Below are 18440 nucleotides of genomic sequence, written 5' to 3'. Positions count from 1 at the left end.
CTCCTCAGCAGAGTAGTAGAGCTGGTTTTGTGTCTTCTCAAGTGTTTTTTGGAAAACAGAATTCTCAGCCGTTTGTTTTGGGGATTTCTGTTCTTAAGATCACTTATACAATTATCCCTAACTGCAGTGTTCCCTCTAAAGTTTGTATTTATCTTGATATCCGCACACACCAAAGATATTGCTTAACGGTGTAAATCAGAATATGTGTTAATTGAACCTTTTATTTTCTGAATTGAAAAGGTCTGCGAACTTTTCTTAATTTGCCAATTTATTTACTCCCTGACAACCAATCGGCAATTAGATTTAAACAGTCACCTCCAAGTTAGAAAACAAAAGCAAAGCTCTGATTGGAGACCTTTATATCTATAGTTAGTAGCAATGCACCATAGTATTCATATTTTGACTGTAAAGAAAAGTGTTTAGGCAAGTACTGTGATTTATATTTTTATATCAAATGATCAGATTCCTAGCAAGACTAAAGCTGGCCATAGATGTTGACATTTTTAAAAGATCCGATCCTCATGGTGAGACCACGATTTCCTCGGGAACGATCGTACGAATTGACCATCAACTTAAGACCAATTTGCCAGGAAAACAAAGGGGAGCTGCCTGCTTGGCCCTGCAAACATAGATAGATTGCACCGGGACCGACAAAGATTTTTTGCCCTGGCTGGTCAATTTCCTGACAGATGTCGGCTGAGAAATCGTAATATGTACGATCGTTCGAATCCCACGATAATTTCGAAGAATTGGTCGGACTTTCCTAAAATCGGTCGTTCGGCAAGAAGAATCGTCGCGTCTATGGGGAGCTTAAAGCTGGCCATAGACGCAAAGATCCGATCATACGAATCCTCGATTCATACGATTTTCGAACCATGTGTGGAGAGTCTCATCATTTTTCGTCCCATGGAGATCGGTCGTTTGGTCGATCGGCCAGGTTAACAGATTTCTGTCAGCTGCCGATAATATCTCTGCATGTATTGCCGAACTGACAATTTTCAGTGGGAGACTGTCATTATCTTTTGTCGGACATAACTTTCATACGATTGCTGCAGGGGCCGAACATCGGCTGATCTGTTCTTTTTCTAATTTATTTGAGCTGAAAGGTTAGTGGCAGGTCTGGAGATGGGGAAATCCAATTGTTTGAGGATTCGAACGATCGGATCTTTGCATCTATGGTCAGCTTAAAACTTTGGTTCAAACCTTTTGAAGGAAAACTATAACTCCAAACTATGTAGGTCTCTATAAAAAAAATAGATATTGCATAAAACAGCTCAAATGTAAAACCCTGCTTCATGTAAAAAAAAAATTTTTTCATAATGATGTACTTTTTTGGTTGTATGTGCCATTGGGTAATCCTAACTAGAAAATTACCATTTTAAGAAATAAGGGCCTCCCCCTGGGATCCTATGATTCACAGTACACACACAAACAATTAACGGAAAACGTTCTGTCTTTTGGTCCTACACTTCTTCCTGTTACAGTTAGAGCTGCAGTATTTTTTATATATATATTTATATATATATTTTCCAGATTGGGAAGATTCTTTAAACTTTGTTACACAAATTGTACCCTATACAATTTCTACAGCTCAGAAAACTTTTATCAGAAATGGTCTTCACAAGTGATCTGATAAGCAATTACCTCCTCTCCCTCCTCTGCTTGCTTTCTTTCTTTCCTGTTTCTCTTTTTATTTTTTCTACTAACATTATTTTTCTCAATTGTTTTTACCATGTTGTTTGTACCTTCCTGATGACTGTGATAAACTTGACTGACATTGTTTAAAAAATATAAGCAGCAGTGACATGTCCAGTATGTTGTAACAAAAACACAATGTATAGTATTATATATGCATCATATGCTAACCTGCTGTCTTGCCTCTGTATTTCTCTTTTGTTTCGTTTTTTCTCATTTGAACAGTTTGTAGAAAAAAAAAAAATAGACAAGAGATAGAAACAAAGCCAAATGACAGCTGAGCATAATAAAAGAAACACTGGGGTGAAGAAAAATGGCGGCAGGTGCTCTAGGCTCATGAGTAAAAACATTAAATATAAGGTGATAACAGAAGGCAGTTTTCCCAGAAGGGACTTGAGAACAGTACATGGATTATTGTCTGCAGGTAGCAATGAAGCACAGTGGAAGTTCCTGACATGTTTGATGGATCCATTCCCACAAATGGATATTAATTTAGCCAATGCTGAGAGGTACAGTCAGATTCTTAAAGGGATACTGTCATGGGAAAGAACATTTTTTTCAAAATGAATCAGTTATTAGTGCTGCTCCAGCAGAATTCTGCACTGAAATCCATTTCTCAAAAGAGCAAACATATTTTTTTATATTCAATTTTGAAATCTGACATGGGGCTAGACATATTGTCAATTTCCCACCTGCCCCAAGTCATGTGACTTGTGCTCTGATAAACTTCAATCACTCTTTACTCAGTTGGAGTGATATCACCCCATCCCTTTCCCCTCCCAGCAGCCTAACAAAAGAACAATGGGAAGGTAACCAGATAACAGCTCCCTAACACAAGATAACAGCTGCCTGGTAGATCTAAGAACAACACTCAATAGTAAAAACCCATGTCTCACTGAGATACATTGTTACATTGAGAAGGAAAAACGGCAGCCTGTCAGAAAGCATTTCTCTCCTACAAGTCACATGACATGGTGCAGCTGGGAAAATGACAAAATGTCTAGCCCCATGTCAGATTTCAAAATCGAATATAAAAAAATAAGTTTGCTCTTTTCAGAAATGGATTTCATTGCAGAATTCTGCTGGAGTAGCACTATTAACTGATGCGTTTTGAAAAAAAACATGTTTTCCGATGACAGGATCCCTTTAACTTTATATTTCAGCATGACATTGACCACAGATATGAGGCCACAATTCTGAAGTGATATCTGCAGTAAATGAATAATTAACAGATGGCACGGGCCCACAAAACCCTGATCTCAACATCATTGAGTAAGTCTGGAATTACCTGTAGAGCCAGAAGCCACTCCCAAGTGTGCAGTGGAAGTGTGACTCCCCCAGGATGCTTGAAGCAAACTGACATAAAATTAACTCCAGAAATTGCACGCAAGTGTACCCAAGATAAATAATGCCGTGTTTAAACACATATAGAAACCGAACATTAATATATTCGTTGTGTTTTCAGTTTATTGCACTTTCTAGGAAGCTTCTTGATTTAATAAATAGTGGTGTGAAAATCTATTTGCCCCCTTCCTGATTTCTTATTCTTTTGCATGTTTGTCACACAAAATGTTTCTGATCATCAAACACATTTAACTATTGTCACACAAAATGTTTCTGATCATCAAACACATTTAACTATTAATCAAAGATTAGTCAAAGATAACACAAGTAAACACAAAATGCAGTTTTTAAATGAGGGTTTTTATTATTTAGGGAGAAAAGAAATCCAAACCTGTGTGAAAAAGTAATTGCCCCCTGAACCTAATAACTGGTTGGGCCACCCTTAGCAGCAATAACTGCAATCAAGCGTTTGCGATAACTTGCAACGAGTCTTTTACAGCGCTCTGGAGGAATTTTGGCCCACTCATCTTTGCAGAATTGTAATTCAGCTTTATTTGAGGGTTTTCTAGCATGAACCGCCTTTTTAAGGTCATGCCACAACATCTCAATAGGATTCAGGTCAGGACTTTGACTAGGCCACTCCAAAGTCTTTTGTTTTTCTTCAGCCATTTAGAGGTGGATTTGCTGGTGTGTTTTGGGTCATTGTCCTGCTGCAGCACCCAAGATCGCTTCAGCTTGAGTTGACGAACAGATGGCCGGACATAGTCCTTCAGGATTTTTTGGTAGACAGTAGAATTCATGGTTCCATCTATCACAGCAAGTCTTCCAGGTCCTGAAGCAGCAAAACAACCCCAGACCATCACACTACCACCACCATATTTTACTGTTGCTATGATGTTCTTTTTCTGAAATGTTGTGTTACTTTTACGCCAGATGTAACGGGACGCGCACCTTCCAAAAAGTTCAACTTTTGTCTCGTCGGTCCACAAGGTATTTTCCCAAAAGTCTTGGCAATCATTGAGATGTTTTTTAGCAAAATTGAGACGAGCCTTAATGTTCTTTTTGCTTAAAAGTGGTTTGCGCCTTGGAAATCTGCCATGCAGGCCGTTTTTGCCCAGTCTCTTTCTTATGGTGGAGTCGTGAACACTGACCTTAATTGAGGCAAGTGAGGCCTGCAGTTCTTTAGATGTTGTCCTGGTGTCTTTTGTGGCCTCTCGGATGAGTTGTCTCTGCGCTCTTGGGGTAATTTTGGTCGGCCGGCCACTCCTGGGAAGGTTCACCATTGTTCCATGTTTTTGCCATTTGTGGATAATGGCTCTCACTGTGGTTCGCTGGAGTCCCAAAGCTTTAGAAATGGCTTTATAACCTTTGAAATTGAACTCAGGTGTGATAAACCACAGTTAAGTTATTTTTTAACAAGGGGGGGCAATCACTTTTTCACACAGGCCCATGTAGATTTGGAGTTTTTTTTCTCCCTTAATAACATAAACCTTCATTTAGAACTGCATTTTGTGTTCAATTATGTTATCTTTGACTAATAGTTAACGGTTTTTGATGAGCAGAAACATTTAAGTGTGACAAACATGCAAAAGAATAAGAAATCAGGAAGGGGGCAAATAGTTTTTCACACCACTGTACATGATATTCATTGTGGAAAAAATAAACATTCTAAAGTGCCTTAAACTTTTGCACATCACTGTCTATCCTCAAATAAATACATTTTATTAGCTTTCTCATCACTTGCAAGACAAAGCCATTCTGTACTAAACCTTGTAATCAATTTTTATTACACTATATAATTGTGTCTCACTGTTCATAATTCCTACTTAAGCTTAATTAGTTACTTGCTTGCTAATGATGTGTATGATCATGCTTGGGATGTCCTGCATGGACTATTCATTGAGTTGCTGGAATGTACAACAACTCTAATGGTAGTTTATTTATAAAAAAAACTCAAATGTCTAAAATTTTAATGAATGTTAACGACCCAAAAAATCTAATCCAATTTGAATGCAATTTGAATAGTTTCCTCCTAAAAACCTCTTGTTAGGAAAGCTATTAACATCTTCAAATGGGTCTACGGACCTCTTGACTTCTACATGAACTCTGCAGGTTTTAGGTGGCAACCTATCAAATTTGAGTTATTTCCAGGGTGGGGGATGATAAATTTCAAATTTGAGTTTTTTTTTTTTTTCAACTCGAAAATGTGAGTTTTGACCAAAAAACAACCAGAGTTGGAACTGGTCTCTCGCTTTACTCGTTGATTTGGAGATTGCAGCCACTGATTAGTAGATTTACTGTACAGTTACATGCTGGAGCACATCTTTATCGGGATCAAAACACTATTTCTTAAACCTGTATTCATTTTGCTTACGACCTAGGCTCCCTGTAGTGAGGAAAATGGGAAGTCTAGGAGTTGTTAAGTAGTAATTTTCCAATAGTTTCCCACTCCCCACCCCATAATTTACAGCTCCTCTGAAGGCAAGACTATTTGAACTGTTACTCCATTTCCTTAGATGTGATGGCTAGAGTCCTGCAGGTCTGAATAAAGTGGCAACTCAAAAAATTGTTTCACTTCCTGTCTGGTGATCTTAAAAATGTGTGGGCAATTGCTCTGTATCACCAGAATCTGTTCTTATCTCTTTAAAAACCTTAGGTCATGTGCTTACACGATAAGTAGTCTACATGTACATGTGTGTTTTTAATACAAATTTTTTTTTTTCTGGTTACCTTTTGAGTTTGTTCTGATTTTCTTCTTGCTCCCCATGCCTTTTTAGTTGGCATACCTGGACTAGCGATTTCACAGAGCCTTGCATTCCTTATGTTTTTGGTTGCCCCTTAACAAGCTCTTTTCTACTTAATTTGTCTACCACGCCTACAGCTGAGGGATATTTACATGTAATGATGGACGTGCATATTGTAATATCTTGTCATCTGGCATTCACCAGATATTAAAACGGCTGTTTTGGTTCCATATTGAAATTTGTGTAGGTTGCCAATCTAAGTTAATAGCACATGCTGCATTTTCTCCTTTAAATTAATCAAATGCTTTTTTTCAGACCAAATAGGGGCTGGTATTGGACATCATCTACATTTTCTCTGCCGACGGAGAAACCGCAGTGTGTTCCATTAGCTTAAAGAATAGGAGCAGTGCAAGCCTGTCCACTAGAGAGCCCTTTCTAGCAAACAACAAAAACAAAGAGCTTTTTTTTCCAGGTAGTTGAAGAGGGTTAACCGGTTTTATTGTTGCAGAGGTCCAGATGATTAACCATCTTTGGCTTTAGTTGTGCAGATTAAATGTGTGGCTTTTTAAAAGCCTGAAACATGCTAGAGGAAAACTTCCACAAGCACAACACATTTAACTCTACTCTACCATTGTTGTACTTTTTTTCAAAATAAAACATTTAGGCAACAGGTATTTTAACAAATGCTGATGCAGAGCTTGGCAGCGTAAAGTCTAGGGGAGCTGAATGCAAATGCCCCATCTTTTTATCATTTGCAAAGCATTTATCATCTTTGCAACCAGTCTAGTTAAAAGGGAACTATCGCAAATATGAAAATTTAATACAAGCTTCATCTTTCTGAAATAGGAAACTTTATAAATATAATCAATTTGAAATTCTGTGCCATTTCTGAAGTAATCAAGTTGCTCTTCACGATATCCCTCTCGGCATCTGTCTCTGTCCATTCTCTAATCAAACAGGAGAATCAGATTTGACTGACAGGTTTTCTACATCCCTTTAGGGGGCTCCTTTTGCCTACAAGATGTATTAAAATTAAAAAGAAAAACAGAAATGCTCTCTACATGCAGGATATGTGCAGTAGTTTGATATTGTGTTAGATTTTGTTTGTGCTGGAGTTATATAACAGTGCTATAACACATATGCTAGGGAGCTTATATTACATCTTCATTTTCTGATAGTTCCCCTTTAAAGTGGACCACTGCACGATTGTGGGGTGCTCTACCTGTTCGTAATCCACTTGTTGAAAGTGCTGGGTACTCAACCGGAAGACCCTTCCCTTGCACGGGTTCAAAGGTACGTGTAAACAATAATCCAGAAGCACACCAGAATTTTGCTCAATGAACTAGGTGCTTTAGATTTAAATGCACATCATGTCACTAATGAGTTAATTGTACTCTAGATGTGGGAATTATGATGTAACCCATACACCACCTCCTCCCCTCACCTTTCCCAATACCACTCCCCTCTAACTCTTTAAATTGAGATTTTGGCGTGTTAACACTTCAGGCTTGACAAGGGGTCCAGCAGGGCCCGAAACGTTGCCTTCTTCTCGGATACACATGGACTAAATAAAGCACCTAGTTCATTGAGCAAGATTCTGGTGTGCTTCTGGATTATTGTCTACTTTAAAGTGGACCTGTTACAAAAATCTGTATAATAAAAGTCCTTTTCAAATTAAATATGAAATCCAATTTCAACATCTCAGCTGTCAATCAAATATTGTCTGCCCCGCCTCTATGCCCTGGGCATAGAGGCGGGGCAGACAATTACTTTTACTTTCCATTCAGCACTTCCTAGAAATCGCTGCTCTCCCCACATTCCCCCCATTCTTTTCACAGTTATGGACATCAGGTCTCCCATTCTAGTGCACAAACAATATTTTGAGATGATGCAAGGCTTTTCTTAATAACAGTGTCCACAAAATGGCTCCTGGATGCTTGTTATAATTATGAATTCACAGACTGGAGGAAACAAGATTCAAATAATTTATATAGTGTAATAAAAGTTCATTTTACTTGACTGATGTGATAAAATAGGATTTTGAATATATTTTTTTGGGTGATGGGTCCCCTTTAAGGAAGACATGGGACACAGACGCTAGCGCTTAAACCATGATGCCTTGCCTTTCTGCATCAGGGTACAGTAGAATGTTGCTGAAGCCACTGATCCATAAGTTCTTATTTTATCAGAGGCACTTGTTAACTTCCCATTGGCAGTGGCTTTGCAGTTACAGTATAATTAATGTCCGCCATTTCAGCAAGAACATTGGTTTAAGCTGAGGGTGACAAAATGCCCCCCCAAACTGTGCAAAAAGAAATAATTTATATTTCAAAGTGACTTTTGCTGATGACTGAAGTTTCACCTTTTTGCCACTTTAATATTAACTGCCGTATTGCTTGATTTATATGAGGCATTCTGTGTAGGTGTATGCTCAGGAAACTTGTAAAGTGAATTGGTGTCTGTGGTAAATGCTTCCAACACAGTAAATAATATGTTGCTTCTCGCTTATGTTTTAATGCAGATATGCTTAGAATGAATGTTCTGCATGTGGAATATGGTTAATTCTCACACCATGGTGTTTTTATATAAAAGACAACACTAACAGAAAGCAAATTCTTTCTAAAAGTAGTTTGCATGCTGTTTTTACTTCTTGCTTCAGTTTATCCAACAGAAATGGAGTTTGGGCAGTTTCTGTGTATTTCTCGTATTGTAGCGGAGACACATTGCACATTTATCATTCAAAAAAATTGCATGTCCAGTTCTGTACATTAAAAAGAAAAAAAGATGATCAGCTCTTCCAGCAGAACTGCTCTTACTTCTGTGACTGCACAAAAGGAACATTGACTGGCTTCCTCCACCCCCTGCTACGGCGAAGCCCCCACACCCCTCCCACAACAACTTGTCAAAGCCATCCAGTCTTGTTCCAAACTTTGGAGGAGAGGGCTTGGAAATTTTGTGTGGACGTGGGTCTTCAGTCGTGTCATTATGAATGGCTGCTCTGTGCTGCCTTGATGACATCAGCTGTAAAAAATACCAAGACAATAAAGAAGTGTGCTACCTTTGTCAACAGCAAAACATTTACAATGCTTTAGGATTCCAGACCTAAATAGACTCCTCTTATTCATAAAGTCTGTGAGTCAATGCGACTTGCTAACGCCCCTTGTGTGCAGATATAATATGGGGCATAGAAACTGTCAATATAGTTCTATGTTATTATGTAAATGGAGAGGCAAAACTGTCGGTAGAAGAATGGGATGTATTTAGAAACCCATTATCCAGACAGCTCCTTTTTAAAGGGTAGCTACCGTTCTATTTAAATCCAGATGTTATAATTAGGTTATGTAGAAAGAATGCTGTCCTGTTTTAAAGATAAATTCTTTTTACTGTTGTCCACAGCTCATTCCAACTGTCTACCCTGCTACTGGCAGCCTGACAGAATCTTTGCCGCCACCTCCAATATAGACAGGTGACTCCACCAATAGTGGGAGTGCTTGTACTTTCAATCATTGCTTCTGTTGTTTTTGGTGACACCATTAGTGAGCACTATGTTATGAACAGTTGGGATCCTGAACAAGGTACTGTTTTATTATTACAGCGAAAAAGGAAATCATAAATAAAAATGTGGATTATTTGGATAAAATGGAATCTATGGGAGACGGGACGGCCTTTCCATAATCTGCATTCTGGATAACGGGTTTCCGAATAACTGATCCTATACCTGCACAGAGAAAATGCAAATCTTTTTTCAAAAGTTGTTTTATTTGATTAAAATGGAGTCTATGGTAGAGGGCCTTCCTGTCATTAGGTGCTTTCTGAATAATTGATTTCCACGTAACAGATCACCCATTCCCATTCTTGGTAGTCACTTGGCTTTCAGTAGCAAGCTAGTTGGAGAGACTTTTTGACATGGTGAAATGTACCTATTATCTTCAAAATAGGTACAGAATAAAAATATTTTAAGAAAATATTTATTTTTATCTTGTAAAATATATAGTGAATAAAGTACCCCCTCTTGTTAAATATAAGGATATTATAAGTCACAGTGGAGTTTCATGACCATATAAAAACACGAGGCTGAAGGTCGAGTGTTTTTATACAGGTCATGGAAACACTGAGGTAACTTCTAATATCCTCATATTTTGCAACAGGGTGTACTTTATTATAATACATAAATTTCAGTGAGTCGTGTGACAGAAATGATATCAGAACTCACCATTTATAACTGATGACATCAGAACTCACCGTTTATAAGGATATAATTTACAAGATATTCATGGCTTTTGTGTATTATAAGGATATTACAAGTTACCGAGGAGTACAGGTCATGAAACCCCAAGGTAACTTCTAATATCCTCATATATTGTAACTGGGGGTACTTTATTATAATACACAAGTTTTAGGGAGTCATGTGACATAAACGGTGAGTTCTGATGTAATTTCTAACTGATGACATCAGAACTCACCATATAAAAGGATATAATTTACAAGATCTTCATGACTTTTGTGTATTATAATACTATAAACCTTTACACAATCCTTTTTTATGACTGATTTTGCTTTTTCTGCTGGAATGATAAAACAGTACCATTTACTTGAATGTAGCAAGCTGGCATAAATCCATGATAGTGTTGCCACATCAACAATCTCCTTGGAGTTAATGTATACATCAATTTTTTTTATGAGACTCAAGTTTATTATCCAAACCATGGAAAGATCTGGAAAACACCTGATCCTAGGCATTCCAGATAATAGATCCCATGCTTGTACAGGTATTGGCTCTATTGTCCAGAATGCTTGGAACCTGGGTTTTTTTCAGATAGACTCTTTCCGTAATTTGAATTTCCATACATTTAGTCTCTATAAAATCATTTAAACATGTTTACTAAACCCAATAGGATTGCTTTGCCTTCATTAAGTATTTGTTATTAAGTTTCTGTTTTATTACAGAGAAAAAGGAAATTAAAAAAAATATTAATTATTTGATTAAAATGGAGTCTATGGGAGATGGCCTTCTTGTAATTCTTGTAGTTCTCAGGATAACCATTTTCCGTATAATGGATACTATGCCTATACGAAAAATGTTTTCTGGTGAATTTCAGGTCAAATTTTGATAGAATTCTTCAGATTCTGATCACACACATGAATCCTGTAGGCAAAAACTGATAAAATGAGGGACTGTCTTTTATGTGGGATTTGGTTAATAGGGTGACCACTTTAATCTGTAGCTTTATTTACCAGTTGCTACCATAGTGCAGAAATCTACTTTCCACTGTTTGAACGGCCAGGACAAACAGGGCACGACTGCTGACCATGCTGTTTTGCAGATGATTGCAGCTTTAGCATATGTAGCATTTATGTCTGCTAAATGGTAGTAAAACACTTTGTGGGAAGCCTTTACTTTGTATTTAACACTTTTTTAATACCAGACAAATTTCTCACTTTATTTGCGTAAATACCACACATTTTTTAACATTTTGTGCTCATTAAGGCGAACTCCACACAAACATAACAAGCTTTTTGAAAAGTAAACATAATTTCAAGCAACTTTGCCCTATACATCAATTAAAAAATATGCAGACTTTTTCAGATTTTTAATGCTTTGGAACAGTTCCATAGCCCCCTGCTCTCCTGCTGATCTGTCTGACTACTTTGCTGAGCTGCCTGACTACTGTTACTTTGTATCAGTAGCCATCTGTCCTCAGCCTGCATCCTCCAAAGCCCTTTAAAGGAGAAGGAAAGGTAAAAAACAAATAAAGTTGTATATATTAAGCACACAATGGAGAACTACTTACAAGAATTGTGCCTCTATATGTCTTTCCCTTCAGCTGTATTCAAAGATCAAAGTAAAAAATTTTGCTGTGTGCATGCAATACAGAAGACATCCCTCTAGCTAACAAATCCAGCTCTATTAGAGCTCGCACATGTGCAGAAGAAATTCTGCAAGCCCTATGCATGCGCACAAGGATCTTGGGGCTTCCCTGTGAAGCGATGACGTTGAGGTCACATGATGCAGCCGTTCGTCATCGCTGACCTCTGCATTCCTTTTTCCCCATTGCTTGATAACACAGGGAAGCTTTGAAGTTCCTGCGCAGCGAACGCAGAAGCTGAGGAGCAGAGCTCAAGTAAATCAAGCCAGCATTCCGGTCTGTCTGAGGTATGTTTGCATCCCTGGGTGACAAAGGAGGCGCATGCGTAGTAGTGAGGAAGCTCAGGTTGGAAAATGGCGGCGCCAAACTTTAAACTATGGCGAAACTTCAGAGCACTGGTGCATAAAACCAGTATCGATATTGCAGTTTTTAATGTGGCGTTTCAGGAGGGGACCTGATGGCAAACACAATGAAGTAGGTGTTGTTTTTTAAGTATCCTTCTACTTTAATTCACTGCACACTTGATTTCAATAAGGAATATCACAGTACAATGCATTGTGGGTTATGTAGTTCCTGCATGCTGTCTGTAAGCTGTGGAGAAGTTGTTACAATTTGTAACATCAGTGTTTAGTCCAGGGGTGTCCAAAAGGTAGATCGGGATCTACCAGTAGACCTTTAGCTGGTGATCAGTAGATCTCAAGACACTATCAACAAATAGCTTCTCTAAATCACCCTATTTCATAGTTTTCATTCAGATATTTATTATTAATAAGGTCACATAAGAAATAGTTGTTTGTTAAATATAACAATATACATTTTCTCATAAATCAATATTGAAGTAATATTTTCCATGGAACAGAATTCTAACAATGCCTTTATGGATGTAGATCCTAATAGGACAATATCACTATAAAAGTAGACCTCGCATTAGTAGATCCTAATGGGACAACATCACTAAAGTAGACCTCACATTAGTAAAGTATGGTCACTCCTGGTTTAGTCCCTCCATTCCTGCCAGGATTTCAAATGATGCAGAAAGAGAAGAGCTGTTAAACTGCTGGATTTCAGCATAGAAAATGGCATTTATTCATACTTTCTGCGGAAATAGGTAATTGATGTATATATCAGGGGTTTCTGTATTATGTGGGCATCTATCAAATTTTGGTTTGGAAGCCAGAGTTCCCCTTTATATTTAAAGGCATTTCCTGGGGGGATAACCACAATAACTTTAAAGGGGTTGTTTACCTTTAAATTAACTTTTAGTATGATGTAGAGAATAATATTGTAAGACAGTTTGCATTTGATTTTCATGTTTATTATTTATGTTTTTCTAATTATTTAGCTTTGTATTCAGCAGCTCTCTATTTTGCATTTTCAGTAATCCAAATAATTAAAAAAAAAAAAGGCCAATTGAAAGGTTGCTTAGAATTAGCCATACTAAACATTAACTTAAAGGTGAATCACCCCTTGAAGTATTTAAGGGTAAATACATAAAGCTGTTTGGGAATAATTTTGACCCATTTTGTTTGTCAACCAGTAGATTTTTTACCATGTTGCTCGGGTTATTAGGATGACACTTGTATACCTCCATGTGTATTACTGTTTACAGCTGTGACTGACACAACGTATAATTGCTTTACGTTTTGTCAATAAGGGGAACTATCATGAAAATTAAAATTTAATGTAAGCATCATACTGAAATAAGATACTTTCTAAATACAATCAATTAAATATTCTGCATCATTTCTGAAATAATCAAAGTTATCTCCACTATTCTATCAGCATCTGTCTGTCTTCATTCTGTCTTCTTGCAGCAGTTGGGTGTCAGGTATTCATTGACATTTAGATCCAATATATTTTATAGGGGGGCTTCCTTTCCTAGCAGAGCTCGCTCAAATAACGGATTCCAGCACTTACAAAATCTAAGAAAATAACTGCTTTTTGCACAAATTCTGCATGTAGAGAGACGGGATTTCTGTTGATTTTAATGGAGTGAGCTTTAATACATCTTCTAGGCAAAAGAAGCCCCCCTATAAGATGTATTGGACCTAACTGTCAATGACTATCTGACACCCAACTCCTGAATGAAGACAGAATGAAGAGAAACAGATGCTGATTGTACACAGTGAAAACAGTCGGTAAGACTTCCTTGTAGTATATCGCCACCATATTTCCAGAACAAAAATGCAGTGTCTGATGTTACTTGGCAACTTATACATATGACCTGTAATACAGTTTAATTAGAAGAAAACATTTGACACTAATGCTGTTTGTGTCAAAGCTATATATATATATATTCACAATGAATGTAGTGTGAAGATATTTATTGCTAAAGCAGTATGTCTTATGATATTTATCGCAAACAGCCATGTAGTAGAACTTGACTTGCAGAATAAACAGAGAATATCTCTTCGTAGGAGATGTAAGACTGCCACACCATTTGGCTAACTCTGCTGACAGCACAAACAATCTTAGAAACACAATAGCTTTAGAACTGCCATTTAATGATGATTTGTTGTGTAAAGCAGGGGTCTTTGTTTAATCTGCAGCAAAAATTAGTTGTTTTGTACTTGTTTGGCAGCCTATGTAAGTGCAGAGCTGTTATGCTGCAACTGCTGTAGCTTCAGAATGAAGCATCTCCTGTATATGACAGAGGTTTATTTTAGTTTGAACACTTGAGGGGGGGGGGGCATGAATAGAAAGAAATTTACCTGATGGCACTATGGAAACATGATAATTAAGGGCAGGTACACTGCATGCTGTTAAATTTAAATATACTTGATCGGTCTGGTCCTTTTTAAATACATAGCTGAAAACCACCATTGGTGCCATAGTCCAGTATTTAAAGAGAACAGCCTTCATAATAATGGCCTTTATGTTTTGAAAAACTTAGTTTGAGTTCCCACCATTAAAGAAAATCCTGCAACCATGTGTTAAAAGATATTGGCCAGTCGAATCACATTTATGTTATGGAAATCTATAATTATTTGCTCTGTTGCATAGATTTTATGTTTTTCATTCTTTTGGTTTTTTATACAGTTCTTGGGAAGTCAAAACTTGTGTAAAAAAAGAAATAAAAAACAAAAGAAAAACCTCAATTTTCCGGGTTTTTTTTTTTATTTTTTATACCCCAAAGCTGGAAATGGCTTGAATCCGAAAATACTACAGTTACAACTTGTCGAGGTCATATAGAAGTCAATGCCAGAGGTCCCTTAAACATTTGACAATGTTAATAGCCTTTATGGTGTTCGGGTATTTTTGATGGGTTTCACACGAAAACTCGATTAATTAATGAGTTCACTGATTCCATTCTTTTCCCATTCAATTTTTCTTAAATTAGAAAACATTCGAGTTTTGAATTCATTAAAGGTATAAAAAGCCTCATACACCTCTAAAACTCAACCTTTGATAAATAACCCCCTTAGTATATTTATAAATGTTATCAAAAAGTTAGTGCAATTTCTAGCATGCCTTTTGAATCCAGTTGCACCAAAAATCATGTCCTGCACTTCCCTTTCATGGAGAAACATGCTTTTTTTTGTCAGAATCTAATAACACGTATTAGAAGGTGTCCCTTCATCTGTCCCCAATGAACTACTTCCAGGCAATGGTGTAGAATAACTAATAAGAATACTGTGTCTCTGAATAACTATTTTCATTCAAGGGTGTTCATCTGTCACATAACTACAACTGCTTCTATTTAAGGCTGATGTTCTCTGACAGCTGGAGGGCCACCTAGTTACAACAGTACCTCAAGTGGTGGCCCTCTTGCTGTTCCTATTATATCACTTTTGCATAATCTAAGGTTGAAGGCCGTCTGTAAACTGTCTTATTTCATCCTAAATAATACAAAGTAGCGGTTGGCTTGGACTTTTGCCACTTTTGTGAGTATAGAGGTTGTATATACACCAGCTGTAGTACAACTTTTATACCATAAAAATGCTTCCTTCACTTTTGTGAATTCCCCTACAAATATGTCTCCTTTAAGGAATGGTTTACTGACCAGGAAGTGTAAAAGGGAAAACCTTTTTTTTTTTTTTTTTTTTAAATGCTGTTGAATTGTGACATTTACCAATATATGTCGGAGACGGCTGCATCTTATGTTTTCATTTTGGAAAACCTTTCAGAAATATTTTGATCCCACTAGATTTCATTGTCTTCTTTCCCATAAAAGTTTTTCTGTATAGTTACATTTTTTGTTTTATTTCTTAACTTCGCATTTCTTTTCATTCTAGGTTTCACTCCAGAAAACCAACCAGGTAAATAACACAAAAACTTATCTGCATGTCCATATGTATTGAATTTATGAGGTGCATGACAAAATAATAAGTGATAACATATATTTAGGAATCACTAACTCCAAAAATTAATTTTATCTTTGAATACTTATTTTTATGCTTTAAAGTTTTAAATTTTTTATGAAGTACGAATTTCTGCATAGTTGTGCTATCAGCATTTCTGAGTTCTCTTTTATCTGCTACCTAGGCAAATAAAAGATGAGTATAGATTTAAAGTGACATTACACAAGCCAGACCAAATTAAACTATTCACTTTTGTACTGGCCATTGCAGCCTGCCTGGAGTTTGGCCAAATATCTATTGGGCAGACTTTAAAATTATGAGGACTTCATTTAAACTTTATTGGTCATTTTCCTATGGTTCTGCATGTGCCTGTTAAAATCCAATTGTTGACCTGGGGCCAGACAATCGGATAAATTTGACATGGCACACTATGCATCTCTAGAACCGTGGTCCTATAGACTGAGAAAGCATCAACAGTCCATGATGATTTTAAGTTGGACACCTTGCAACTTGTATTCAATATGTCTTGTTAGTAGACATCTTGGATGCAGAGTTACAGCTACAACACTGGGCTACTACACCTGTCCTCCAATACTCTTTCTCGCTTATCTGTATTAAGATCAAGTTATGAAAACAATTTCTATGAGTGAACATAATAATTATGACTGTGGAGCAATGTTCCTTCATCTAACAGTCCAGCAAGGGTAGTCCCATTTGGACTTCAAGTGGCATATGTGTTCTAAAGCACTTTTCTGTATTTCACTGGATCCCGGTTTTGATTCCACCATGATATAGTCAAACAATGGATATGTCGGTCATCCAGTGTGCACACAAGGCTTAAGTAGAGGATTAAATCCTGCCTATCCAGTCCTGGGCAGAGGACTGTATACTAGATATCTTCAGTTTATATTCCAGGTTGTAGAAATTGGTACCCAGATCACTTAATACTATAAGCATTCTAGTTTTATATAGGTTGGTCTTCCAAGCTAAAAGCAAGCATCTCTGGATGCATGCAATATTTCCTTTTCCAGGGTACCTTCTTTCACTACAATTTACAGCATAATTCTTCGGGCCTCCGTCTGAAGATGAAGAGGGCTTTCCAGGGCAGTGATCAACTCTACACATCAGGCCTCCAAAACCTATAACTAGCCACTTCTAAGTTTCTGGAGGATCTTCAGATCCTGAAATCTAGAAAAGGCTCTTGTTCTGACCACCAATTAGTATCATACATTGTAGACTTTCTATTAAATGTTAGGGCAAGAAATTATTTCTATTAACCAGACTGAAACCAAGGTGACGTGTGTTTGACCTGAATTGGCAAAAGGAAGAAAAGAATACCACAAGCAAAGAACTAACAGCACAAAACTTGCAGATGATGATTCAGAATGTTTACATTTTTCATGGTTTCTATAATAAGTAGCAGTGGGAAAATGATATACAGTTATACCTTGATATACATAGATTTTACATTCTCCAGGAGACCTAAAAAAACAATGTAAATTCCCCTTCTCGAAAAAGTAATTTCATGGAACATAAAAAAAGACAGATCATTAATTTATAAAGATCAGAATTTTGTAATTCTGTTTCCTAAGTTCTAGTTTCTAGATAATGCTTACTAATTTATTTTAAAAAATGGAAGCGGCATAATCCATTTTTTTTGACCCGTGGGCTTAATCATATATTGCCAGAGTTGTCTAAATTTAGGCAAATACCGTTAACTGGTTTCTTTTGCTGATGGCACGATGCAAATGTAAACAGAAGTAAAAGGGAGCTGTAGTAGTAAGAGTGAAATTGGGTAAACCGTATACATTTATTCTCAGTATTCATGCATTTAATGTTGGAGTTTTGCCATGATTTAGTTTTAATATATTACAACGATCGGACCATACAGTGAAGCCAATGGAGACCCATCTGACGAGAAACACAACTTATCAATGTGGTCCTTGACCAATGGGAATTATAATGGGGATTTTCAAATGCTTATTGTGTTAGATGGCTTTTAAAGAATGCTAGAAACTTGTTTTTTTTTTCTTTTTTTCTTCTGTGTTTGTTATGGATATGTTGTAATAAAACACATGCATACATTCTGTATTATCTGCAAATGACAGATTGCATTGCAAGATTTATTCAAACAAACTGGGTTGTTTTCAGACACGGAAGCATACTTTATAGAGAGTCTTCTACAGACAAGAAGCTGAAAGTTGAGAGAAGTGTTAGCTCATCCCATGAATTTGATGCCACAGGTAGGTGATCATCTAAACATCTTCTACATGTTTTTCTGGTTGTTTACAAACCTTTCACATCCATTGGTACCAGATTTTAAAGGGACTAAATCCAAAAAATAAATTGATGTAAACTTAGAATGCTTCTCCTAAGAACTTTTGAAATATACTTATATTTTCTGAAATATTTGCTATTTTTAGCTTTTGGCTCAACAGCTGTCTCTGATGTATCATGTATAAGTCAATGGGAGAGGTCTAGTTACCATT

General features: G+C 36.9%; 1 protein-coding gene across 5 annotated transcripts in view; it reads left to right on the top strand.

The window, feature by feature from the left end:
- The window catches only part of arhgef12.L (Rho guanine nucleotide exchange factor 12 L homeolog), a 112050-nt gene that overhangs the window by 19084 nt on the left and 74526 nt on the right, over nucleotides 1-18440 (top strand). For 4 of the 5 annotated variants that reach the window (XM_018225772.2, XM_018225771.2, XM_018225770.2 and 1 more), the window contains exons 2-3: nucleotides 15886-15909; nucleotides 18103-18194. In XM_018225772.2, the coding sequence (XP_018081261.1) occupies nucleotides 15886-15909; nucleotides 18103-18194 (116 nt within the window). Of the gene's footprint in view, nucleotides 1-13677; nucleotides 13789-15885; nucleotides 15910-18102; nucleotides 18195-18440 lie in introns of those variants that run through there. The other variant, XM_018225769.2, reaches the window with a different exon arrangement.

This window comes from Xenopus laevis, chromosome 7L, assembly GCF_017654675.1.
Source record: "Xenopus laevis strain J_2021 chromosome 7L, Xenopus_laevis_v10.1, whole genome shotgun sequence".
NCBI classification, from domain to species: Eukaryota; Metazoa; Chordata; class Amphibia; order Anura; family Pipidae; genus Xenopus; species Xenopus laevis.
This window is presented reverse-complemented; position numbering and strand designations above follow the sequence as displayed.